General features: G+C 40.6%; 1 protein-coding gene across 2 annotated transcripts; it reads left to right on the top strand.

Annotated features, from left to right (window-relative positions):
* The first annotated feature begins 71 nt into the window (after positions 1–71).
* Positions 72–25861, top strand: LOC108117260 (octopamine receptor Oamb). 2 transcript variants are annotated; one of them, XM_041818985.1, is made up of 7 exons: positions 72–154; positions 883–1307; positions 8840–9281; positions 14467–14758; positions 15067–15303; positions 16544–17054; positions 24535–25861. In XM_041818985.1, the coding sequence occupies exons 4-7, from the start codon at positions 14507–14509 to the stop codon at positions 25458–25460; spliced, it is 1926 nt and encodes a 641-aa protein (XP_041674919.1). In that variant the 5' UTR covers positions 72–154; positions 883–1307; positions 8840–9281; positions 14467–14506; the 3' UTR covers positions 25461–25861. The 2 variants fall into 2 exon arrangements, with proteins under 2 accessions (XP_041674919.1, XP_041674920.1); XM_041818986.1 differs by lacking the exon at positions 24535–25861 and adding an exon at positions 21780–23243.
* The last annotated feature ends 1489 nt before the right edge of the window (positions 25862–27350 follow it).

Here is a 27350-nt window from a genome sequence, read left to right as displayed (position 1 = left end):
TGTTCCATTACCATTTCGTTCTACCACGATTTGTGGTGCCAACAGTTGGCGTTGGAAATTCAGTTCGTGTTGAAAATTCTGCCGAGTCGGTTGTGCGAATTCGCACGAGCGGAGAAAATAACTGGCTAACGGTACTTGCCGACGGCACATAACGGTAGAAGACAGTGTTAGTGTGTGGGTGTATTGAAGTGTGTGTTTGTGTGTGTGTGTGGAAAAACCGAAGCCGATAGCCTATGATCGCAAAAAACATCTGTTTTCAAAAGTTGAATTTTAAGAGTCCTTTATCGGAGCAAAAGGATATTTGTTCCACATTAACCATTATTAATAACCGAAGCCTAAGCTCGAGGCGGCTACGTGCTTTCTGGCCATACAAAAAAAAAACAAACAAAAATATTTAAAATCTCAAAAAAGCGCCACGAGTTGCAGTGAGTGCATTCATAATGAATTCGCGGGTGTGAGACGAGTGTGAATGTGTCTTATGTGATTTTATGGGGTTTTCTTCAGAAACCTTTTTCTAGCTCGTTTTTCGCAAATCAAAACGCTGACTTTTTTGTTACATTTCGTTTCGTAATTTCCCTCATTAGCAAACAATTTGGCATTCTATCAGCGAGAACAAACATAGCATTGTCAAAAGTGCAATTTTCATAATTGTCCCGCTGTCACATTTGCACATAGTCGTATGCAAAAATAAACATTTCTGTTTATAGATGATCCCAAACATGATGTCAGCCAACCAATCAGAATAGAATTTCTTTCGATTTTTGTTTTTGTTTTGTATTTGTTACAGCAATGACAGCAAATAATTGTTTTGCCATAAATTGCCAGCACAATCTTGCCAATCTATGCAATTAACAAATAAAACATATTTCAATCAAATTCTAGCGCAAACAAACTATTAATTTCACAGAAACCCGGCCTAACAACGCCCCAATAATCGAAAAAATCAACAAAACATTGAGAATTGAAAACTCTAAACCGAATCTGAGAACTTTAAAACCATTTGGCTCAGTATGGAGATTTTAGGCAAAGTGCGTGCAATTATTCAACGCATGACAACCAATTAATTGGCAAAAGAGAGCGAGAGCACAGCCCGCGGGCAGCAACAACTAGTTGAGAGACCCCCAGAAAATATATATCATATATCTGGGGAGCCGGTTAACGCCTGTCAGTGCATCGGAAAGGCAACAACAAACGGTGCGGCAAACACTTGACCGCTTTTCCAAAACGTTTCGGCGACGGTCGCTAAGCTAATCTCACCCAGAAAACTACGCTCACAATCGCCAACGACATCGCGATGATTTATGCAGGTGAGTTAGGAACACTTTTAGCAATTAGACATGGAAAAACTCATTATTATATATTTCAATTGGGATATAGATAAGGAAATATATATTTATATCGGGAATTATCTATAACTGATAATAAATAAAAAAAATTATATTACCATTAGATGACATTAGCAAAAGCACTTGGCCATAAAAAATAATTAGCCTATTCATACGCCTTTTATGATACTTGTATAAGCACTATAAAAAAACAAGAATTTTAACATATTTTAATAAATTGATTTTACCAATATTTATTGGCCCCGATAATATAATAAATTAATATAATGGTTTGTCTTAAATCTTAGGTAATTATACTTATATTAACTATTTACTAAGCGGGTTGTATATTAATTTTTTTTCTATTGGAATTCAAAGCTTGTGAAAAAAGGAACATCACATTTTTTAAGTTAATTTCAACAGCATTATGAATCGGTACCAGCAGAATATCCGAAGCTGTAGATCAGGCACTGAGAACAAGCATTAGTGGCAAGCGGAACGGGCTATAAATCCATAGACTCAGTTAATTGCAAACCCATATCAACATCCACGAAGGCGACGACGCAATTACTAGGAGGGGAAGACGCGTGGCATACAAATTACAAAGCAAAACGGAAAAATTCGTCAAGTGTTTTTTGTGCATTTTTGCGGTTGTTTTTGTTTTTTTTCTTTCTTATTTTTTCGCCCAGAGCTTAGCACGTGCCCGTAGCCCGCCTTCGGTTACAGATTTTGTTTATTCACTTTCGGTAGCCTAATTAACTAAATTGGCTTGCCTGTTGACAATGGAAACCAGAGTGCGACCTGACAGCACTTGGGAAGAGTTCAGACTTCCCAGTGCTGTTGCTCCAAAAGTGTGAAGCTTAGCAGACACACACAAAGGCCAGTTGACAGGTGAAATGGGGGCAAACAATGGAAGTTGTTTTGACAGGGCCACAATGGACCGACCGACCGGCCCAATAATGCGGACAGACAGACGACGACGGTTTAGTTGGCTTTGCCAGCCCAGCCGAGCAGGGAAGCGACTGGGAAATGTAGTAATAAATTAGGTTTTTTAATGTATCCCCATTTATTTCAACTTAAAGTGTAAAATACCAGGCAGCCAGACTTTTATTTAGTGACACTCAAACAGACATCCCCAATATGCGGCTAAAGTCACGACTCACTGACATTAATTACCCCGCTTTCCCGAAACCGAAGCTTTAGCTGATAATATGCCAGAAAATAGGAGCGTTCTGAGATTCAGAAACCTATAAGATAACACCGTTGGAATATTTAAATATTTTTGTTGAAAACGTGTACCCCTACAAACTTTAAATTTTTTAATCATTATTTAAATTAGACTTGTAGTTAATTTATGTTAAATGTCATAAATAAGTTAATAAACTCTTTAGTTGTTACTTTACTCTTTATTTGATAATTATTTATAAAAATTAAACGATTATCTTTTGTTACAATAATTTTTTTCTTTTAAATGCAAATAAAACCTTTTTTAAGCTATTGAAAAAACAAAGAAAAAACTTCAAGTTTCTTAATGGTACGCAACCTTTCTTTTATCTTTTATAATCCCTTTTATTTTCTGTAATAATTAATATAGTACAAATTATAACAAAATGTATTACATAAAGTCATTATAAACAAGACTTAAGAAAATGATGTCCAAAAATGTAAAACCAAAAATCCTAAGTTTTTTCCCTGTACTGAAATCACGTTTTGACCAATGTCCCTATAGCCATCTATGGCAATCTTTACGCTTGGCCAAGCACCGGGAACTTGGAACTGGACAGGGAACTGAGCATTGGAAACTGCGAACTCCGAGTGGTAACAAAGCTGACCGTACCATAATTCTGGGCTATGTGCAGCGCTCTGTGAAGGCATTCAAATTGCTTCCTTGTCCAGCTTGAACAACAATGGCAACCTACGTGCATAAGCCACCGAAACCTGAGATTCTTTACCCGAGTCGAACACAAAAGAGCGTCAGCATAGAATTGTGCAACCAGCGAAGCAAATGACTTGCCACTCGGCCCGAGGGTAAAACTTTGCAACAACGGAAGGGAAAGCCCACACGTACTTGGCAATAAAACAAACCAAACCAGTTGAAATATATTAATGGGGCGGGCATGAAATTGTTTTAGGTGTTCGCTGTTATGGTATGTGTGTGTTGGCATTAAACTTGGCATTAAATAACAATAACCTGGCAATAACAAAAAAGTGGTGTAGAATGAGCAGAAGGAACCCTTTCACTTTCAATCCTACACTCACTTTTTGCTTTTCTTTTTGTTTACGTTTGTGCCCCTTCATTTCGTGCCACTTTGCAGCTTTATTTCGAATTTCTCACCTCGCGTCCTGCTGCTCGGCACACACGTTGTATACGCAATGGGGCTCATGTAAGAAGAGACAAGAGACAAGAAAACAATGGCAAACACACGATATTACGTATGCGACGTGTGGGACGCTATCTGCCCAAAAAATAAGAGAAAAAGCCATGGAAATGAAAAGTACATATCTGCTTAATGTATTTAACACTCAGCGAGCACTTTTTATGTTGCCAGCCTCATTTCATTTGGCTCCTTCGGGCAATGATTTTGTTTTGTTGTTTAGGTGGAAGGCAATCAAATATCCCAAGGCCAGATCTCGTAAAAGTTTTGATTGACACGCAGTGGCCTGCAAATTAACAGCTCATTGCAATGCAGCCACAAAGTGGGTGGTGGTAGGTGTTTCTTGGCGAAATGAAGCATAAAGAAGGTTGGCCAAGAGCAACTGAAACGGAAATGAGTTCACTGCTCGTGGCGGGCTTAGCTCTTGAAAAATCACCTAATTCAAAAAGGACTATCGCCAGCGCCCTGTCCTCTGGAAAGTCTCAAGTCACTTGGCTTGGCTTGGCTTTTATCTGTAGAAGTGGGATACCAACGAGGACGAGGAGGAGTCGTCGTTGTCGAGTCGACAAACTAATTTAAAAATCCACTTGCTAAGCGTTTCCCACCTCCGAGTTCCATCAGACCATCGGCCGAAGAGGCCACTCTCTGGGGCCAGGGCTATTTATTTTTTCATTCCTTGCCTTTTATGATGATTTTGCACTGCGTGGAAATAGTAGAGCAAACATTTTAGCCCCCAAGTGTTTAAATATAAAGCGGAAATGAGCTTTACTCCAGGTCCTTAGGCTCACTCCAATGGGTTTTCTTTCTTTTTTTCCTTTTTTTGGTTGAAACGTGCCAAATGAACTGAGGTCTTTGCTAAGAACTTTTACTCGCCAGAGTGTCTATGTCTATGTATATATGGAAATGCTAATTAATGACTGCAACTTTCTTCGCCAGACACTTTTGAATTAATTGCACACCTCCACTAGTCAGTCCAATTCCCATCCGAGAATCGTGCAAAATGCCAGACACGAGCCATGTTTGGGATTCCAACGCCCAGCCACGCCCGAGCAATATTATTGAATAGATAAAGTCACATTTGCGATTGCATCGAATGTAAAAATAAAATGTATTTCTGTACTTTTGCTCGGAAAAGCAATTTATGGATTTGATTTCAATTGTTTTGTCATGTTGATTGGCAGTCGGAATTGGCAACAACTCATAGTTTGGCAGCTCTGGCAGCTCTCCTCCAGCTATCTGTTCGATGTCGATGGCAGATCATGATTGTCTCACCCATCTCGTTGCTCGATTAGTCAGCAACGAACTTTAACCTCTATACCCCGAAATCGAATGGAATCAATTGAAAACCGAATTTGGTTTCCTGGGTGTGTGTGTATGGCTATGTAATTAATCTAATTTGCAATTTGCCTGCCGGGCAGCATTTGGCTTTTGTGTGCCATTACGTCTGTGCGTGTTGACAAAAGTCAAACCCAATTCCAATCAATGGATTTTCTGCAGCTGTTCATGCATTCACTACAGTGACTTTCATTAGTTAATTGATCAAGCGTGGCGAAATTTGAAACTCTTCGGGCTTCCAACCCATTCAGATAACTTTTTCAAGCATTTATTTTCTTTACTTTTTTGTTTACTGCAATGGTTTTAGTTTGTGCCATGAAAATTCTTTTATGACAGCATAAAATCCAAACACAAATTATTTCGCACATAAAAAAGCATAGCAGCGCGAATACAAATGTCTAAAAAAAACGGCCGACGAACATAATGCGACATAGACAGCCAGAAGCCGACATAAACAGACATATCCAGGCATAAAAGGAAAAGTTTTATATATATATATAGTCTTGCACTATACTATATAGCAGGACGATTCCAGCGAGAGTGTGTGCAAACAGAGAACCAAAGTGCCCAAAGCGTTTTCACAGTCAATTTTGTATGTAAAGGCAAAGACAAGACAACGCCTGACATGTGAGTTGGGGAATGGTGATGTGGATGAGGATTCTGTCTGCTGTGAGGAGGACCAAGAGAAGAAGGGTTTGGCTTAGTGTAAATTTTTATATTTCGTTGTGCATGGCACATAAAACCTTTTGTTAGACGAGCTGCATGTGTGGGTGGGTTTGTATACATTTAGGACGGCAATGAGCATGAAAGCCATTAGTTAACTCTCACACACACATACTTACGAGTATGAACAATTTTAAAGAATCTTCTTGGCTACTAAAATCTTTAAAATGTTATGACCAAAAAGGTTTATACAGAAGAAACCAATTTGGTAAATGGGTTAATCCGTTTAATTTTTAAATCTTCTAACTGCTTTAGCTTAAACTTCATTTTTATTTATTTTTTGACATTATAATTTTACCCAGATCATGTCATGCAATTCGATTAATTTAAATTGATGCTAAAATATTACTTTTGGGAGCATTTTAAACGTTTATCCTTAACATCTGTTCATATTTTCCATGCATTAAATATTTACATTTAAATGGATGAAAGAGAAAAAAAGATATAGGAAACAATTTGTGAAAAAATAAAGCTGTCTATCCAGTGTTAACCACAAAATGTATAATAAATTAAATATCCCTTAAGGGTAAGCCATTCCCCAAAATTGATTTTCCCATTCAGTAGGCCAAAAATAAATGTGTATAAATACAAACCCGCTGTATTAACAATAATCCTGTTTGGCCAACACAAACTTTGAATAAAGTAAACAAGCTGAAGAAGGCATAAAGTAAGCCCCCGTCCAAATGTTGGTTGTTGTTGTTTTGCCCAATTTTACCTTAGCAGTGGCACAATGAAAAAAGCTACACTAAGAGAGAACGAACAAACAAACTTGTAAACAAATGAATGCGGACAAAAAGGAAACGCGAGGCGAAGGCAAATGTAATGACACTTAAGTGGCCCTGAATCTCAATCTCTTTGCAGTCGAGTGATTTCGCCATGTCGCACTTGGCAACACAGAGCCATCCACTTGGTCACCCCGTCCTCGATGACGTATGTAGACTGCTCTTTATGCCCTTTTATTTGTGTTTCCTTTTTTACGACCATCTAGGGCATCATTATCGATCTGGACAATCTTAACCACTTGAAATCTTTATTACCATGCTAATATCAAATTCATATTTAATGAGTCTTTATGTGATTTATTCGCTGGATTGGATGTTCCCAGAATTTTGTTTTCTTTGGTTTAGCAATTCATATGATTTAGCTCTCTTGGTTTGCTTTGTGTTTACTCAAGTTAATGAGATTCTGTTGTTGTTACACATTTTCCACCTTTCGTTGCGGGAATTCTCTTCATTTAAACTCGAAAATTAACCCCTTTGTGTCTATTTACCGTTTTTTTCTTTTTGACGTATTTGGCAGTCAACTAATTAAGTTTACCAGGCCAGTGAATTGTGTATGCAACGCACACAGTTTTCCCCTAATTCGTCGGAAGTCACTCGTTTTCCGGTCTAAGGATAAAAGTGCCTGCACATGACATGGCCCGACTCTGCGAACGGTGCACATTTCCAGCTGAAAGCCGGTGGGTTGATTTAATTTAGCGAACACGAGCTTAAATGAGATCAGTATATGGCTGGGGCTCAGCGTTACAGGTAGTGGATTATGGCCATAATAGCGCACAAAGGGTCTATTAAATTTACATACTTGTTGGCCATTTAATTCCATGAAGAGGGAGTTGCTTTAAAATGAATCAATGCCTTCGTGTTGGCCGGTCATAAGGTAAAAATGAATATATTTATTAATAGGTGTCCACACAGGATGATCCTGGGTGTGCCACAGGACACGGGCCACTGGCCAAATGTGAATAGAAATTGGCCAGGCCTAAAGGAAGCGAATGCTGAATGTCATTAAATACAAATTATGGTTATTAGCGGACGAAGGCCAGTCCAGGCTTGGCCAGGCCCTGACAATGATTTGACCTTCTTTTTTCGGGCAAAACGCGTCGAAAATTTAAATGACGCATTCGGGCATTATATTCATTTATAACTACTTCTTGACCAGAATGATTTGGGGGATATTCTTATTAAAATATTACCATTAAATATGCGCGAAGGCGCCACGAACTTTCCATTTTGGTCGCACCCATGACTTATTCAATGTTTACAATGTTGACAGCCGTGCCGCGTTTTCAGTTCGATTCATTTCGGTTCAGTTGGCCACGGTCAAGGAACACGCTCAAGTTATTAAACATTGATTACCTATCGATTTTATCCTTGTTTTTGTTACATTTCCGCTCCGATTTCACGCCCCTTTGTCTGCCGGGCCGAACTCGAGTGTTTGGAATTCGAAAAGTAAAAGATGGCTGGCAGCAAATGCAAATTACCTGTGAAAATGCAATTTCTCATCTTTTCACAGTTGCCGCAACGCAGTTTGACATTTAATTTTCGGTACCAAGGAAAAGGCCATCTGGAAATGCCCCTGTCAAGTTGACAGCGTGTGAAATGGAAGAAAATGGAATAAATTTGGAGGCTCTGTATACACAGACAGACAACTAAAAGGAAATATTCTGCGAAATGGGCAAATTAATCAGAGGGAAATGGGCGGAAAAGACTTTAAGGATTACAAAGAAAATGTTGGGAAAACTGCATGCAGCAGCAGAAAGTTGGAAAGGGCTCACTCAATCAAGATTGAGTTACTTGTCAGTTTTTGTTGAACAACTTACTTGTTTATTTATTTTTCGCATAACTTTTCAATAGAATGCAAGACTTGAAAAGTTTCACGTCTTCTGCACAGTCACTTGCAAAAGTTTCCTGTCAGGCAATTAGTAAATACTGATAGCTTTTGTCAGTCTCTGGCAATATTCCCGAGAAAACCGATTGGATTTATTGATTGTCATCTAAGTGGCTTGCACAAGAACTTCACCCAAACCGAAAAGGAAAATCTTGCCTTCTGCCCACAAAACGATTTGAACTATCTGGTGATTTAAGCTGCAAGCAACGTGACAATTTAGCAAAATAATCTAGTGCATAAAACAGCAATTGGCAGTTGAAAATTGCTCTTGATAACTTCCTAAGCTCACATGAACGAACTGACAACAATTGTCATCATAAGTATTCGTGGTGTTGACTTGTTGAACGTTTAATAGCGAATGCGCCTTGTGATTGATACAAATTTTATTCTATATTTGTTTTTATTATTTTTCAGATATTTCTAGCGAAATATTCTGCAGGACTGGCAAATAATTGACATCTGAGTGTATGCTACACTAAACTTGTTTGATATGTAAACCGCGGGTCCTGTAAACAATAGTGTAAACACCGATATATTGCACTCCACGATTTTCGACTATTACGGCCACATATTGACACTGACTAACCTCCTGGAGTGCAGTGGTTCTGGATGGAGACAACCTGCGGGTGCCGGGGCCCACGAGACGCACAGGAATCAACTGGAGCGACGGCATCGGCATCAGTATCGGTATTGGTATCACCATTGGCAGGGGCATCGTCAGCGGCATTGGCCACCGGTTGCCACGAGAAACCGCAGTTTCAACAACAGCAGCCACATCAACAACATGGCCATAAAGCAACAGCACCGAGCAAGCTGTAATTCATGGTTACAACTACCCAACGAACTGCTGATATTGGTAAGTAGATGAACTGACTTCTCAAAAGGCAAGGTGGGGTGTATTTACTAAATCAGTGGGTGTCTATTTATGGCAGTCAAGACTATCTTCTCTTTTTCTGCTTTAAATTTAGCTCAGAAAATGGATTTGATATTAAAGGCTTTTATTTTTAAAGCTGTTGGTAATTTAAAGAACAAAAACACCTCATGATAGAATATAATGTATCACAAAGAATAACGAATAAAAAGGCTTGTTTCCTTATTAAATATATAATATATAGTTAGCTTAAGTAAAACATGCAAAATTTATGGGTGTTATATAATTAAAAAAGTTTTTGGAAGTGTTAGTCTTATTAAGCGTAGAGTCAACTGTTAAAAATTCTTAATTTATAATTCCTGTTTTGGTAAAGTCAACAGAGACATCTTTGTAGTTACATTTATAAATTTTATAGTAAATATGACGACTATGATATGTAAATGTCACATTTGCCGGGGCTCGAGGTCTTTTTTGATTTCCATCAAGGGTTCAGTTTCTAGGTCGGGACTGGCTACCCAACTGCTATATCTTGATTTCTCTGACAACTTACACAAACAGCAATCAATCAAACAATTTGCTTGCGACTCTATTTACCCAAAGGACTTGTGAGAAATGGAATGCATGTCGCGCTCAATTAGTCAACCTGCTTGTAGAAGTTGTGCTGTGCGTTAAAAATTTAGTTGGCAACATTTCCTGTTATTATTTCCGTTGTGGCAATGTGGCACGCACGTCCTGGCTCGCCTCCGTTCACTGAGCCTCATCAGAGTATACGAAAGGGAGTAAACTTCTGCTTCCATAGAAGTAAAATAGTTGACAGTCGTAGGCACGTCCTAGTTGTGTGGCCATAGCTGTGTTGTTGCTGCAGCTGCAGTTGCACAGCAGCTGTCAGTTGCACATTTCGCCAACGGCGATGTTGAATTTGTCCTCCCAGTACTGCTTCGCCTCCAACATGTCCTCGTGAATGTTGCAATCAACTCTGACACGATGATGTCTGTGCACCAGACATTGATTATCTTGTAGTTGTCTGTTTGCCTAGCTACTGCACTTTACCGTTGGCCAAATGAGCGGCAATAAATCCAATGAATATATATCCATAAGACGGGAGACACTTTTATGTGTCTTCTCCGGCAAGTGCTCGTAAAGCTGCGTATGCTCATCGACCCATCGTCACACGTTCCATCGTAAAACAGCTAAGAAAAGTGAAAAAGCAGGGGATCTGCTAATGGCCCAACTACTTAACATTATCAGCCGGGCGAGCCATTAATTAAATTTTAAATTACTTCAAGTAATCCTCATAATAAATCAGCACCCACCCTAGGAAGAACAGATTCTTGACAAGACCACTCCATCCAGTTATCACTTAAGCTGGCTCACAGTTCTCAGCCTTTGGACAAAGCCAGCGAACACATCGAGAGGCTTTGGCCCTGTCATTTGCATTTGATTTTCAACAACGTAATTTGCAGTACTAAGGATTTTCAAAAGCCTAAAGCGAATTTAGCCGAGGTTAGTTTTTGAATGTTAAAGTTCAGGCCTGACTGCTTTTATTTGGCCATAATGGTTGGTAGGTTGGTTGGAGGACTATCCCCTCCATGTTATTAGGGAGCCATTCGCGCGCAATTATCAGAATTAAAAGTTTTTGCGGGAGCTGTCGTCGAGCAATTGCAGTTGGCAGAAATCAGCAAGCCGCAAAATTGTTTTATCTGCGTGGGCGTTGCCTTTGCGGCACTGGAAAATGGTTCGGTTTCCGGTTATGTGGCCACTGGAAATTGTTGCGAATTTCGCGTTTTAATTTAACTCATTTAGCGACCGAAAGTACGCGTCTGGCTAATTGGTGGAAACTTGATTTTACACCACAAATGATGCGGCATTGTTAGACCAACTATTTTTCATCTTTTTTTTCGCTTTCGGAAATGGTTTTTCACTTATTGTACTAATTGAAATATCCTATTACTGGCGAAAAGTAATTTCATTCTAAGCTGATTACAATGCGTTGTCGTTGTTGGGAAATTTATTTTTTGTTAGCCTTAACGTTCACTTTTTAAATTAACCAACAAAATAAGAATAAAAATGTTGCCCGAAATCTGAAAACGTCATTGCCTTGCGGCTTAATCAACTTGTTGCAATGCCCCTGGCAGCTTGCCATTCATCTCTTTGCTAACTTTTCAGAAATATGATTTGGTGCAATTTCTCCAGAGGTTTTATTTTCATTGCCCTTACTTTTAATTTCCTCTCTTGCTGGGCCAAACAAATTGAATTCCCCTTTTTTCGGGGGAGAAAGTGTAGTGCATTTATAAAACTTCACCTCCTTTTCGGGGTCACTGTGACTGTAATTTAATATTTATTTTGCTATAATGGAATTTTATGCTTAATTTGTATGCACAAGGCATGTCAGCTAAAATGTCTCTATTGTTTTTCATTAAATATACATTAAATATTAAGGCTTGGTCAATAAAAGTAAAGCACTTTGCTGATATTCGAGACGTTGAATTTTATTTAGAAACGTATTTACTTACAGGTTTGTTTGCCTACAAAAACGGATATTAAAGTGACCAATCAAATTAGAATATGTAAATAACTTTTCACTGATATATTGAGATAGCATTTAAAGTGATATTGCTTCTGTAGAAAGAATAAAAAGAATAAAAGCATTTAAAATGAGCCATTAGTAGGATATGAACGTGTAAAAATAACTTGTAAGTGCATATATATATCTGTATATGACTCAGAGAAGTATATTTAAACTTTTTTACGCCTTTTGACATTTTAATTTTTTCGTTAAGAACTCTGCTAACTTTTTAATGCTGCGGTAATTAAATTTAATTTGCTTCAAAGCGCCACCTCTGAGCTCCTTCTCACTTTATATTTTGCTCTTTATGTCATCGTCAACTAGGCGTATGCGTAATGCGACAAAAAAAGCAGCATTGCAGCAGCAAGCTGAAGTTTCAAATACTCTTTAAAAAAATCAGATAAAAACTTGGAAAAATAATGAAATTATTTCAAATTTTATTTTATAACATAAACAATCTTGTGACAAGTTTGAATTACAAACCTGCTGCTGTTTTTTTATTCAATTTTAACGGCAAATCATTATGCAAGTGTATTTGCGTGGGTGAAAAAGCTTTCACAACTCGGTTTAAATGCCAATTATTTATTACGCTCGGCAATTTAATGTTGCCGAATTTCAGCGTGCAACTCAATTTGGGCATTTCTCCTTATTAGCTGCCACAAAGCAAATTTCGGCATGCAAATTTTGTGCGCCAAGAAAATGCCATCAACTGCTGTCAAAATTTTACGGGGGTTCGAGGAAAACCTTCTCCCTGCCTCAAAACCTCCGGCGAAAATGCTTTTAAACTTCGCAACTGGCAACAATTTTCACTGCCAAGCCTCCTCTTTGGCCTTTGCATTTTGTTTGTCATGTGAGTAATTTATGCGGCCCTCGTGCACGCACTTCTCGTTCCGGATTGGCAATATTGCGGAATATCCCCTGGCTGGCTACTACTTTGCCAAATGTTGGGCATATTTTGATTAACCTGACGTTTGCCTTCAAAAGGTTAGCTAGTCGCACTTAGTGTGCACTCATAACAAAGTGCTACCTTGAACTTAGCCCGTAATCAATGATTTGCCAAGTATAATTTACAAATCGATATGAGGTTATATACTGTCGGTTGATTGACAACTTTGAGTTTGAACAGGTTCCCATGGATCTGGACTTTTGTTATAGGTACCTTTTTTGCCAAGTGCCCTTCAGTTCTGCATTATTAAAATCACCTTACAAAATATTGAACTGACCAAAAACAGGTGTTCTTTAGCACATGGTTTAACTTGCCAAAAGTTCACACAATTTGAAGCAATGTGTGTTTCCACCCAAAAAGGTGGATTAGTCTTAAGGCGAATGTATATTTTAATCGATTGGTTGCGTGCTGTGAATATTTCATGCCCGGCAATTACCCCGAAAATCGACCCACGGGAGGCTTTTGAATTTGGTGGCTCTTTTGCCAGTTATTTTGGTATTTGGGTGCGTGCCTGGCAATCGCCGTTGAAGCCATTAAAGTCAAAAATAATTTCAATTATCGATTAGCACCCAAATCGTGCGCGAATATTTAATGCGTCAATGAGCTCGTGTTTATGGGAGTCGATTGCTTGTTTAGCTGATTTTGTAGTTTATCGAGCATTATGTCCGACAATATCAGCCATTTCAATGAACATCTCTTCATTCAGACTCTCAATAATGGAAATGTGCTGTCAATGCCGATTCGCATGCCAATTCATTCATAGATTTCACCAAACAGACTCACATACACAAATACACATTGCTATTATAAACGACCGCAATTAATTACGGCAATTAAATTGCAATGTGCAACTGCAGCTGAATACGAAGTGGGAAAGAAATGTTATGGCTACTTCCTCGCCAATTCAGAGAAATTCCCCCTTATGGCGGCATTATGTATCCGCAAGTATTTAATTTTCCATTATTGGCGCAGGTCAGCATCGGATGAGACTTGAAGGTTGGGGCTTATGTTGTCTTACAAAACAATTAAGCAAATACGCCAACGGGCGTTATGGTTTATCCTTTTTTTTTTCATTTTTTTTTTGTTATTGTTTTTGGTCCTCCCACAGCACATCCTTCCTCTCATCTTACTTTTGCCTCTAATTGCCCTATTTTTATATTTATGGTTTTGGGCGATTTCATATTTTGTTCTTAGCTTTTCATTTTACTTGTAGCGCGCATTAAAGACTAATGAAAAGAAAAATGTTAAAGTGTTAAAATACATGACCAAAAAGGCACCAAATTTTCGATATATATATTTTTTTGTAGTTAAGTCACCACTTAATTTTTTTTAAAATTTGTCCCTTTAAGACTTAAATTAACTATAGAACTTCACTAAATTTCAATTAATATTCCCTAAGTTCCCGTTTATAATTATGTAATTTTTAAGTGAAGCTGTTTTCACGTTTTTCCTTGTTTTCAAAATAAAAGTAATGCCTTTTAGTCATGTCTAGTACACGCACATTAGTATTTCATTTGGGTTTCCTTGTTTAACGACCACTTCATTCACTTTTAGGCTATTTATAGACCAGACTTTTTATAAATTAATTAGGCACGCGAGGCAGCCAGGTTGTGGTAGCAATTAGTAAGCGTTTCCTTTTGTTCCAATGTCGGTTGCAGATGGTGAACACAGATACACACCCATCGCAACAGTACCGCCATGAATGAGACAGAGTGCGAAGATCTCATCAAATCTGTGAAATGGACGGAACCAGCCAATCTGATCTCCCTGGCCGTACTCGAGTTCATCAACGTTCTGGTCATCGGTGGCAACTGCCTTGTGATTGCCGCCGTCTTCTGTTCGAATAAGTTGCGCAGCGTAACGAACTTTTTTATCGTTAACCTGGCTGTGGCTGACCTTCTGGTGGGTTTGGCGGTGCTACCCTTCTCAGCCACCTGGGAGGTCTTTAAGGTAAGTCTATAAATTTGCAACTTTGTTGGATTTATAAAAAGGTTATTTTTAATTGAAATTTGATTTAAAATGACCACCTCATATACACCATTTTTTTTAATATACCTAATGAAAAACCTATCTTAATCTTATCTTATCAAAATAACTATCGTAATTAGTCAAAAATTCTTTCATATTGATCCAGTAGATATACTGAGATATTAGTTTATTAATTTTGTATATCATTTAATGCAAATCCAAAACAAATATTAACTATAGTGAATTAAAAGCCTACTTCCTCAATAAAATCCCATTTTTTACCGCTTCAGGTTTGGATTTTCGGGGATCTCTGGTGCCGCATTTGGCTGGCCGTCGATGTTTGGATGTGCACGGCATCGATCTTGAATCTGTGTGCCATATCTCTGGATCGCTATGTGGCGGTCACGCGACCCGTCACCTACCCAAGCATTATGTCCACGAAGAAGGCCAAGTCCTTAATCGCTGGCATTTGGGTACTCTCATTTTTTATTTGCTTTCCGCCGTTAGTCGGCTGGAAGGATCAAAAGGTAAGTTTCAAACAGTAGGTGACCCACAAGGTTGACCCATTGCGATAAATTAACGAAGGAAGCGCGGTTTGTCTCTGCCAGCGATGAAACCCGAAAAAGGCCGACAAAATTGAAAGTCGGTAAACTGTTTTTAGCACGCTCAAGTCTCGTAAAGAACAACAGCCAAGCGACTGCCAAAAGTCTTGTTTTTTCCTGTTGTTGTTTGGGGCTCCCAAAAACTGAGGGCCATTCTGTCATTGACACCATTTTGGGTCCGCTTGGAACTGGTGGTTGTGTGTGGTTGCTCAACCACAACGACAATGGCAACGACACTTTAGCTCGTGCCAAAGACTGCAATCCGGCTCATTTGTGCCAAAATTACCGTAAAACAAGACACAAGCTTCGTCCTTTTTCGACAGGGGGTCCTGTTTCTAATTTTCTACTCCGCCTTCTAACATTCTGAGCATTATTCTTACGCAATGACAATGGTAATGATGTGTTACACATGCCGCAACAACAATGTTAACAATTTATGGGCACCCCTGTCAGTGGGTAATCAGATCAGTTGAGATACATGACTACTGGCCCTTTGGCCCAGCGCCAGTTTATGGCTCTTTGGGTCGTTATTATTGTGCCCCGCCAGACATATCAATCTCGTTTGCCTCAAGGTGCCGATGAAGATATGATGGCTTCCTCCGTAATGACACCCGCATAGCTGCACACGCGAAAATGTATCTATCGAAGGACACTCACTCATCCTTCTCCATATTCCGCATTCGACTCAATTCAATTCGATTCAATAGAGAACTGCAGCGGCTGAGTGCAGTTGAATGGGCCACGTTTGAATGGATGGCATTCAGCTGGTTGCCATATTGAAACCCGGTTATCGAGTCGAGGCTGTTGGCATCGATTATTATTACGCCGCTCCACTCCGTTCGATTTCAGCCAGGATGCCAGGATGGGCTTTGGGTAATATCGTGTTGGGCCAACATGCCTCACATACAGCTCGCGGTATTTATTTCGTCAGGCTGTTGGCTTTTTGTTAACGCCACCTTTTCGTCCGGGTACGGGTAATATTTATGCGCAACACGTCGGCGAATATCTCTGGCAATATAAACCGCTTTAAGTTGCATTTTTATTGGCTTCTTAGCGCAGTGAAGAGGGTGCCAGGACGAGGCTGGAATTTTAATGGGCTCCTCTGAATATCAAGTGACATCTCATGATCCTATGTCTGACTCTCTATCTTTCTATCCCATTTCAGGCGGTCATACAGCCGACCTATCCAAAGGGAAACCATACGCTTTACTACACCACCACGATGTCAAGCTCGGAGGATGGTCAACTAGGCTTAGATAGCATTAAGGAACACGATGAGGCATCAGTGCCTCCGCCACCACATATGGGCAATGGCAACGCCTACAATCCCTACGATCCCGATTTCGCCCCCATCGATGGATCGGCGGAGATTCGAATAGCGGCAATTGGCTCGACCAGTACAACAACAACAATAAGGACGACAACAAGTTCTAGTACAACGGAAACTGAAATGGATCTTGATCTGTTGAACTTGCCACCGCAGAACAGACCTCAGACCATTTCCGGCAGCTGCCCATGGAAGTGTGAACTAACCAACGATCGAGGGTATGTCCTGTACTCCGCCCTGGGATCCTTCTACATACCCATGTTCGTAATGCTCTTCTTCTACTGGCGCATCTATCGAGCGGCAGTAAGGACCACCCGGGCCATCAATCAGGGCTTCAAGACCACCAAGGGTAAGTCACATCCGTAGCTAACTGACCCAATAACCACCAACATACCAACTCATTTGGACACGATTTGTTTGATCCTTGTCACCCACCAATTTGTCCTAACGTGTGCGTAGCTAACAGTTTGGTTTTGATACTCATCTCTCTTTCTATATATTTACATATATATATATATTTGTTCGATTTACCAAATAAGTAACGTAATCACGTAGCTAGTTCATTTTATTCAAGCTTTAATATCGATTGCTAAACAAGTTTCAAATCTCTCAACGTGTAGTCAATAGTGTGACGTCCCGTTTGTCCCGTTTTTTTATTTTTATTTTTGCGTTAGCTTAACGAAAAGTGTACAGATTTACACAAAGCATTCCACGACAACCCTCAAGTCACCCAGTTGACCCCTGTCCTCGTCCCTGCCAGAAAACGCCTGAACCCTGTGAAAGCATAAATTGTCGGCGAAGTAAATAAGAACTTACTGGGAATGTTCGTGTTTTGGTGCTCAGAAAATATGAGGAACTGTATAAATCGACGGCGTAAAAAGCGGAAAAAAATGAAAAAAACAAAATTGACAACTAAATTTACATTCATAAATAACTACTCGCACACATCCAACACACATGTATACATACAATTATTGTCGGCATTTTGTTTTTGTGTTTCGCACATAAAAAAACATGATAAATAACCTGGAAATGAGTAAATCTATAAATATATATATACATATGCATATACACTTAGTTAAAGCCCAGGCATTACAAAGATAACCCTTTACAACCAAATGCAAATAGAGCTCTGATTTTTATATGTTACGACCAGAGAAAGAACTTAAAATCCCAATAAAAAACCAAACAAAAACTCTGTAAAATACGGATTAAATCTAAAGTCCCTGTAATTTAAATCCCTTTAACATAATTCAAATGAATGTCATAATAAATTAGCATCGGAAAGCCCTAATTAACTCATAAATATTAATAAGCCTAGTGTACCCATCTAAGTGAACAAATACAGATGTGTGATTAACAAACACTTCATATCCAAAGTTAAAATTGTGAATAACCACCTGCTATGACCCTGAATTTCCCCAATCGAATTTCCAAAAATACAAATCCTTCCTCTCCTTTAAGAATTCAATCATCCCCTAAGACCCGGAATCAACATCCGTATTCATTTTAAATTATCACAGCATTATATCAATCACATGCTCAAAGGAGAAGTCACGCATCATAATTAGCATTATATTCCGTGATGGGCAAAACATAGAAAAAATCGATGATGGAGGCTGAGGGAGCACATCAAACAAATCGGCTTAGATAAAAAGGACGACGGGATTAAATGAGAGTCGAGATTCAGCCATTAGAGGCATCCAGAAAATGGCAGACATAAAAGCGAACCATCGTCTAAGACAAAACAAAAAATAAGATAGGAATATGACTTCCCTGTTACATTCTGTTTTGCTGTTTGTGCAAAATTTTCTATTTTCTTAGGTATATGTCATTTTAGGCCTCAGTGGTCTCCAGAGGCGATAATCCCTATGGAACAGAGATTCCTTTTGAAGTTGCGGGACCACATTAAACTGGCATTGAATGTTTATTTTAATATGTGCCACATTACTCGGCCAGGGCCACAGCGCACTTTCTTCCGCGTGATCAGCTCATTGGGCACACTTCTCGGCTATATTCCATCATAAATTTACATATATATATATATCCATAGCAAGAGCCACGCATTCGTTGATAATCTGCAGTAACTAAAGCCAATCGGGTGACCGACTGACTTTAGCGAGAAAATCAATAGTTAACCCCCTCGGCTAATATATTAGCCATATAAATCCTGCTGTCTGCCGCCCGCTGGGATGTATGCTACTAAAATTGCATTTTAAAAGTGATTGCATACTTTGGGCACTGACTGCCGCCATATTGGAGTTAAGTCGATTTGAAAAACGGAAGTGGCAAGTGCATTTCGGGGCTTGCAGCTTAAGTCCAATGTTGCCGTCTACATTCCGCACCCGTTGCCTTGGATGTTGTTTTTGTTTTCGTTTTCCCACTACCATGTCGTTAGTTGGCGCCATTTTGAGCACAAAGCTCAGATTTGCCAGAAGCAGCAGCAGCGGCGAGCAAACACCCATCCATCCACCGCCACATACCACCCACTTTCTCACCAACACTGGCGAGAATCAGCGTGTGGCAGCCTTGAAATATGCTTTGTCTCCTGGCTAACAAACACACTTATACACTCGGAGACAGCTGAGGAGAGGTGTTTACCAACACACCCACACAAGGGGCGGATCCTTATAGTTTTCCTCAGAAACAGTTTTGTTCAAAATAAAAGTATTCAAGTAAATGATAATTGTCATTCATTTTTTTTTTTTACTATTTTTATACATTTTGTATTTTTACTGAAAAGTGAATCCTTAAGTTTAACTTTAAAATGTTCGACCTAATAGCGAGACCAATAACACTATTGGTTATTTTCTTAGAAACATCTTTCTTTTTGAGTGCATTTCTATATTTTTCCCAGTGTGATTATTTTGAACACAGACCATATACATGAGCAACTTGCCTGTGCGTGCAAAAAAGTCTGAAATCGCTTCGTGACACAATGCTGGTGGTGCTGATGCCTTTTGCCCGGGGTTCCCTTTATTTTTTGGAGGTAGGTCTACCAACCAACCCACGCGCCTTTTCAGTGGCTTTTGAAGGTAATCAAGTTTCAAGTTCAAAACTTGCCTTGGTTCATGGCGCCACCCGTCGACCACCAAAAAATGAAGGAAGGGGCAGCACTGTTATTGTTAGGCTTTAGAAATTTCAGAAGTGTGACCCTGGCCCTGTGTGTCAAGAACAGAACAGAACGGAACGGAAAGGATTCATGCAACTTTTAGTGCGAGCTGCCCCTGGCAGCCAGGCTTGAGTTGAGACCTGGACCTTGACTGCAACCACTTGTCTCCTGTCCCAGCCAGGCCATCGTCCAAAGGTCAAAAGCTGGCGACAACTACACATGCATGCATGTCCGCGAGCAACTGGCGGCGGAGCAAATCAATTCTGGCTAATTACCCAGCGACATTCAGAACTGTTTAATTATTATTAAATGCCATTCAATTAAAAGCCACACACAGCGGCCACAAAAATGTGGCGAGTGAATTGTAAATGCCAAATTAATGGACGAAAAATAACACCCAGACAGGGTTCTTTTCAATGGAATGGAAAGCATAAAGGCTGCCCCATCATTTCATTTCAGTGTGCATTTATGTGCAGGGATTATCCTTAGTGGAAAACAAAAGTTATACATTTATTTAAATCAACAACGCCGCAGGATGCGAAACATCCCGAGGCATAGGGAAAAGTAAGGCTTTCGCCGGGATTGCGCCTTCATATCTTGGCATATTTACATACATTAGGATATTTTTTCGTTATATAAATGTATATTTGTATACAAATTGTTTGTTTAACTTTCATTTTTTCTTCGGGCGGCGAAAGAAAATCAATAGTGTATCCTTTTTTTATTTACTGTATCCTGCATATGCTGGGCTCCTTGTTTGTACACATTTTCCTTTCGCTCACTTTCGTTTATTCATAGGCGAACCATATTTGTTCTCAATAGGTTTAATATGGTTTATGCAAATGAAGATGTGGCATGTTTCGCTTTAAATTAAGATGACTCCGTATGATACTCTGTGTTGACTTAACATGGATACATAACTGTGTCGCCGTCAATATTTATTCTGTTCACAACTCTGAAAAGATACCCGTCTGTGTTGTTACAATAACCAATAAATATGGGACGGGTCTATTTGAGTTAATTACTTAAGCCAATTGTAGAAAATATGGCTAAAATCGATTGGGACAATTCATTTAAGTATCCCCAGCTGACGTCTTTTGTTTCCCATCGAGACGGTATTGTTCTTAATTTTTCCACGGAGTACATTTAGCATTTCAATTCCATTTCCAGCCCTCCCCTCAAACCCTTCCGCACAATCCCACATAGAATAATAAATAAAATTAGGCCAATAAAGCCATTGCTCAGCGGGTGAAAAGCAGCTCGAACGATGAAGCAAAAAAAAGGCATTACAAATAGAACCCCAAATAAATTAACCAACTTATTTATAACAATTAATTAGCAAACAACATATTTTGCATTTCTAAATTATATGATCAATATCCATGAAACCCAAGTCCCCTGTTTAAGATATGCCTGGTCCTAGTTTTAGTCAACCGAAAATTAAAAAATTAAAAAAAAACAAGGAATATTTGATAAATCCCAATATCTGTACGTTTTTTCTTGTACTAGATTTTTATATATAATGGAATGAGCCCTTTTCTCTCTATAAATAATATGTTTGTATTTACAAAAGTAGAGCAGCATTTTTTAATACTCAATTACTCGTAAGTTTATTCCACCATTAAACCTATCTCAATGTAACATTTTTGTAGTTAGTTAACCGCTCTCTGTGAATTGTCAGTCAACAAAGTTTTTACCTTACTCAAGGGCAAACGTATCTTGCATCTACTTAAACGAATGTATCTAACTCAATCACCTAAATACAGCAGCCAACCGCAGCCACAGATCGTCCATTTAACCACATGTCCATGTACTATACAAGCTGAATGTCTGACATCCATGTAATCCACATTCACACAAGTACACATACCACCCAAAGAAACCACAAAACCACCGAAATTAATCCATGAGAGGTCACCGCGAAGCAAACTCCGCCAAATTGCTCCCACTCACTAATTGCAGGCAGTCCCCGGGAGTCGGGCAACAATCGGGTGGATGAGTCCCAGCTGATATTGCGCATCCATCGAGGACGACCTTGCTCCACGCCCCAGCGTACCCCACTCTCAGTGCATTCCATGTCCTCGACCCTCAGCGTGAATAGCAATGGAGGCGGTGGCGGAGGTGGAGCAGGTGGAGCCATGGGTTTGGGTGCCTCGGCCGAGGATCATCTTCAAGGCGGTAACCCCAAGCGAGCCTCTTCAATGCGTGTTTGCCGTCAGCGGCACGAGAAGGTGGCCATCAAGGTGTCCTTCCCGTCCTCCGAGAATGTCCTTGATGCGGGACAACAACCACCGCCTTCGCCCCACTATGCGGTAATCAGCAACGCCAACGGACGACGTGCCTCCTTCAAGACGAGCCTCTTTGACATTGGTGAGACCACCTTCAATCTGGATGCAGCTGCTCCAGCCGGTGACCTGGAAAGTGGACTATCAACCACATCACTATCGGCCAAGAAAAGGGCTGGAAAAAGGAGTGCCAAGTTCCAAGTGAAACGCTTCCGCATGGAAACCAAGGCGGCCAAGACCCTGGCCATCATTGTGGGAGGGTTCATCGTGTGCTGGTTGCCATTTTTTACGATGTATCTTATAAGGGCTTTCTGTGACCACTGCATCCAGCCGACGGTCTTCTCGGTGCTCTTCTGGCTGGGTTATTGCAACTCGGCCATCAACCCGATGATTTATGCCCTCTTCTCGAATGAGTTCCGAATCGCCTTCAAGAGGATCGTCTGCCGGTGTGTGTGCACCCGCAGTGGCTTCCGGGCGTCGGAGAATTTCCAGATGATAGCTGCGCGAGCCTTGATGGCACCAGCGACATTCCATAAGACCATATCCGGATGCTCGGACGATGGTGACGGGGTGGACTTTAGCTGACTAATCGGCAGTTACGAGCAGAGTCCGTTGCAGCGTAGCTCGTCGCTGCCGCAGGAGGCGGAGTGCTCGGGTTCTGTGTCCGGATCGGGACGGAGGATCCGTCGTGGTGGATTCTGCAAGGGAAGAGTCCTCTAAGAGCAGGAAGACAATGCATTTTGCTTTTTTGATACTTTTGTAAGCACCGCCAGACGCAGACGCATCCCATTTCTCAAAACTGTCAGTATTCGCATTGAACGACGTTGTAACTGTATGGCAATAATTTTCATGTATTTACCTAGACCTAAGGCTATGTTAAACTATATATATATATATATGTATTACTCTACTTACCATATGAGATATGATACAGATACATCACTATGAGATACACCTGTTAGACGTAAGCAGCCCATTGTTTTCAGTTTCGTTGTGTACATGTGTTAGCCGCTGAGGAAAACTCACACGCATTAGTTATCCAGATATATATATATATAGGTATATTGAATGTATATGTATGTGTGTGTATAGCAGCTGTGTAAGTCGGCTGCATTTTCAATAAAAGTAAAAAACGAACAAATCGAAAATCAATCAGAGAGTAAGCACAAAAGATAAAAACAAGTGCCGACCACGAAGACAGAAATTGGCAAATACCAACGGACAACTTGCGGGTATTGACAGAAGGCCAACATTCCGTGACATGAAACAAGTATCATAGACGTGGCTAACTTAACCGACGATCTAATACCCTTTCACTTTTATTATTTTGATTTATTAAGCAGGTCTTGATGAATACGAACTAGCCGCTATCCTTAAGATGAGAAATTTATATTTATTAGGAAGAAAAACATATTTTCTGACTTTATCTCTCTCTCTCTCTCTCGCAGATTTATCAAAATAAACTTTAAAGGAATCAATAGATAAAGTACACATAAATGTACTTTTTTCTTGTAAGAAAGATCTTAAGAAGACGATTTTTCACCGAATCTTTCTGACTTATCCTGATACAAAAACAAAGTAATACCCAACCTTCTCAGTTACCAAATTAATTATCCCTAGGAGAGACATAAGACTTCAGGCAGTCAAGCTAGCAACTCTTATAGCCGGATACTTTATTGTTAGATTTTCGGATCCCACTCTAATAGCAATACAATTGAATTGGACTTTCTCGGTTACTCCCACGCAAGTTGGCTGCCCATTCAAATATCCATAAACTCGAAGCAGACTTAAAGAGCGTTTTTCCTTGACAATAAGCCAGCTCTTAGTGCTTACTGCCAGAGAAGCAACAGGGCCTGTAATGGCTCGAGTAAAATAATGCATTATTGTGCCGATTATTCATTACTCGTCGCGGGTCGAGTAATGAAAATGTATTCAGCAGTTAAACGTGCGTATGAGTAATAAATGCAAAACGAGCACAGGCAGCCAACATATGCGCAGGATGAGCGAGCGAGAAAGCGAGGATTATGCAAATGGTTGTGTTAATGAAATAAGGTTCGCTTTGAAGGCGGCTTAAAGGCGACTACATTCCTTGAAAAGCCGAGAGAGGGGAAGTTGGTTGGGAGAGGGGTAAACATCGAAACGAGGACTACGACAACGTCGAGTGCTTGTCGCGTTTATGGCGCAACATTTGCATAATTACGCGTTTAATTTGCTAAAGTGCAAGCTGGCAGGCAGGCTGGCAAGCTGGCTCTTTTCCAGTGGCCCAAAAGCCGTGAAGTAGGCAACGAATTTCGAGTGCGTGCACCAGGGCGTATAAGCGATATTCGATAGAGAGAGAGGGAGTGAAACAAGCAATATACAACACCACCGAAATGTAATACTCTGTGTACTGATGTTCTTACTCTTCTTCTTCCTCCTCCTCCTTTGACCAGGTTCCAAGGGCATCGGTTCGCGCTTCGAGGAGCAACGTCTGACACTTCGCATCCATCGTGGCAGAGGCTCCAATCAACAAGATTCCATGCACAGCAATGGGAGCACCCAGAGCACAACCACAACTCTGGGCACTCCTTCTCCGGAAAGACTATCAAAGTACGCCACTCGAAGGATGCACCACCACGACAAGATCAAGATCTCGGTTTCCTATCCATCTAGTGAGAACATTAATGAGCTGGCCGGGCATGGGGATACGGGTCACGAGCGACGTCCATCGGGAAATGCTTTGTTCGCTGTTCACTACAATGGCACCAATGGCCGGGAGTCTACGGAGTCGCAGCTCTACAGACAGCAACAGCAGCACGGCGGAGCCAATACCTGTTACCTGCAGGTGGGCAAGGGTTTGCCGGAGTTGGCCAGAAGGCAAAGCAACACCAGCGAGGCCGGAGGATCTGGACCCTCTCGTCCAGCCAATAAAAAAATGGGCAGGCGTAACATTAAGGCCCAAGTGAAGCGCTTTCGCATGGAGACTAAGGCGGCCAAGACACTGGCCATCATAGTCGGCATGTTCATCTTCTGCTGGTGTCCCTTCTTTACCATGTACATTATTAGGCCGTTCTGCCAGGACTGCGTAGATCCGCTGCTCTTCTCCGTGCTTTTCTGGTTGGGATATTGCAACTCGGCCGTGAATCCGATGATCTACGCCTTGTTCTCCAAGGACTTCCGTTTCGCCTTCAAGCGGATCATCTGCCGGTGCTTCTGTTCTCGGCAGTCCGTCTCACTGAAGAGTTCCCGTCGTGGATCCGACATGTCGGCCATTCGCATCCGGGCCCGGACGCCCAGCATCACGCCCAGTGCAGCGGCTCACAGTTTTGGGGACGAGAGTGACCTACACCACTCCGAGATGAGCAACGATCCCAGGTGACGATCGTTTGGGCCCAGCTCAAGCTCACAAAGCAGCTTGGGTGGGTTGCGTAAGACGAGTCTTAAGGTACCCGTCTATGAGATTTGCCATCCGCTGGTCATGGAGACGGCCTGTTACTCCTATGTGGAGGCCACCAGCGAAGGAACTGCCTCCTGCTCCGTAGTCGGAGGCAGCGGTGGCGGTGGCAGTGGTAAGAGGACACAGTTGTAGCCACGGGAGCTAATGGCGCTGCGCGGAACAGGGATCGGGGGCGATTCCATTACCGGGGCAGCGACCAAGACGCGTGGTTCGCATCGAGTATAGCGATGCCAGGGTCTAGAATTTCAGAAGCTGAGGTAGCTACACTGAGGAAATATGTAACAACACATACTCTAAGACTAAATTTCTTTTTAAAATTGAAGAATAATAATTTTTGCTGAATTAAATTTTTTTTAAGTTTTCACAAACTATCTCAACTAGAATCAGTAAACAGTAATAAAGAAGCCAAAAAGAGTATCTCAGAACAACTTTTAAAATAATTTAATTGATTAAAGAAATTTTCTTTATCTTAACTGAAAAATGTATTCTCCCAAATTTCCTAAAAGGACTTTTCCTTAGTGTAGAACTCAGCCAAATGAAAGCTAAACTGGCAGCTTAACTGGCAACTGTAGCAATCCTTTGACAGAAAAGGAGGAAGGAAGTAGGATGGGAAGCCACCGCTCCAAATGCGGATTTTGCCTTGCTTTGAGCAAGAGCCTCTGTAAGCCAACCATTGTACATTGTACATAGACACCAGGTGAAGCCTGCATCGATTTATATTGTAGCTAAGAATGGCCATATGGCGAGGAGTTGTGTATATAAAGTCTAGCTAGGATATCACTGGCACTTGAGAGTTGTACCTTTTAACTTCCGTATGAATATTGATATCTGGTTGTTAACAAACTAACTAAGCAGAAACCAAAAATTGTTGCTAAACGCAAATAAAACATTACCCAGTGCTAAAACCAATTCGTAACTAGTAAAGTGTTGTTAATGTTGTACTCTCGAACCCAAAAACATATTATCCAGAGATGCAAATATCTATATATCTGTGTCCCGAATACATGTTAAATGCAATAAACGAAATCCCCTCTGCCTACCAACCTAATGTACGCATAATGACAAATGCAAATACTATACCAATATACGATCCTCAAGTTAAACGTTTTTGTGTGCTACAAATAAAGGAAGTTTCATTTATTCGGCAACTTAAACTGCGAGAGTGTCTTTGAGTTTTCCTGGGCTTTATGGAAAAGAGTTGAGCTGGGGCTAAATGGACAAGCATGGTTTTAATTAAGCGGAAGTACTTGGAACGCGGCGCTACAAAGTCGCCCCAAAAAACACAGAGGGGCAGCAAAAGGTGAGTGTGATAAAAGAGTTGCAGCATAAAGAAATTGCCGAGCAGCTGGCAGCTACAAAGGCCAAATTAAAAGCTAGAATGCCCCAGGCACTTCCGCTAACTGAATTAAAGGCTAAAGTGGGTAAGGTACAGTACGGAACACAACAGAATGAGTCCTGAATTTAAGTGTAGATACCAAGAACACATTCTCTTTTGATTGCTTCCCTCATGCGGCCACATAAACTAGACAACATCAAATGAGTCGGCCCACTAATTTATGCCCAGAAAATGAAGATTCTCACTAACTAAGCAACTTTTGCGTTGGGGCCCCGGGAAATCCAATTTATTTGCTTCACTTTCCGCAAAACAAGAAAGTGTTTTATTTGATGGAAATCAATTGATAAAACGCATTAACTTGGAGCTAAAGTTTCCGATCCCATTCCCTTTCCTTGTTGGCCACCCTATAAAACTTGGCTAAGGAGTATGCCTACCCATCACGGGCAGATAAAGTCGACTATTACCAAAGGCACATT

Source organism: Drosophila eugracilis, unplaced genomic scaffold, assembly GCF_018153835.1.
Source record: "Drosophila eugracilis isolate 14026-0451.02 unplaced genomic scaffold, ASM1815383v1 contig_440, whole genome shotgun sequence".
Lineage (NCBI taxonomy): Eukaryota > Metazoa > Arthropoda > Insecta > Diptera > Drosophilidae > Drosophila > Drosophila eugracilis.
This window is presented reverse-complemented; position numbering and strand designations above follow the sequence as displayed.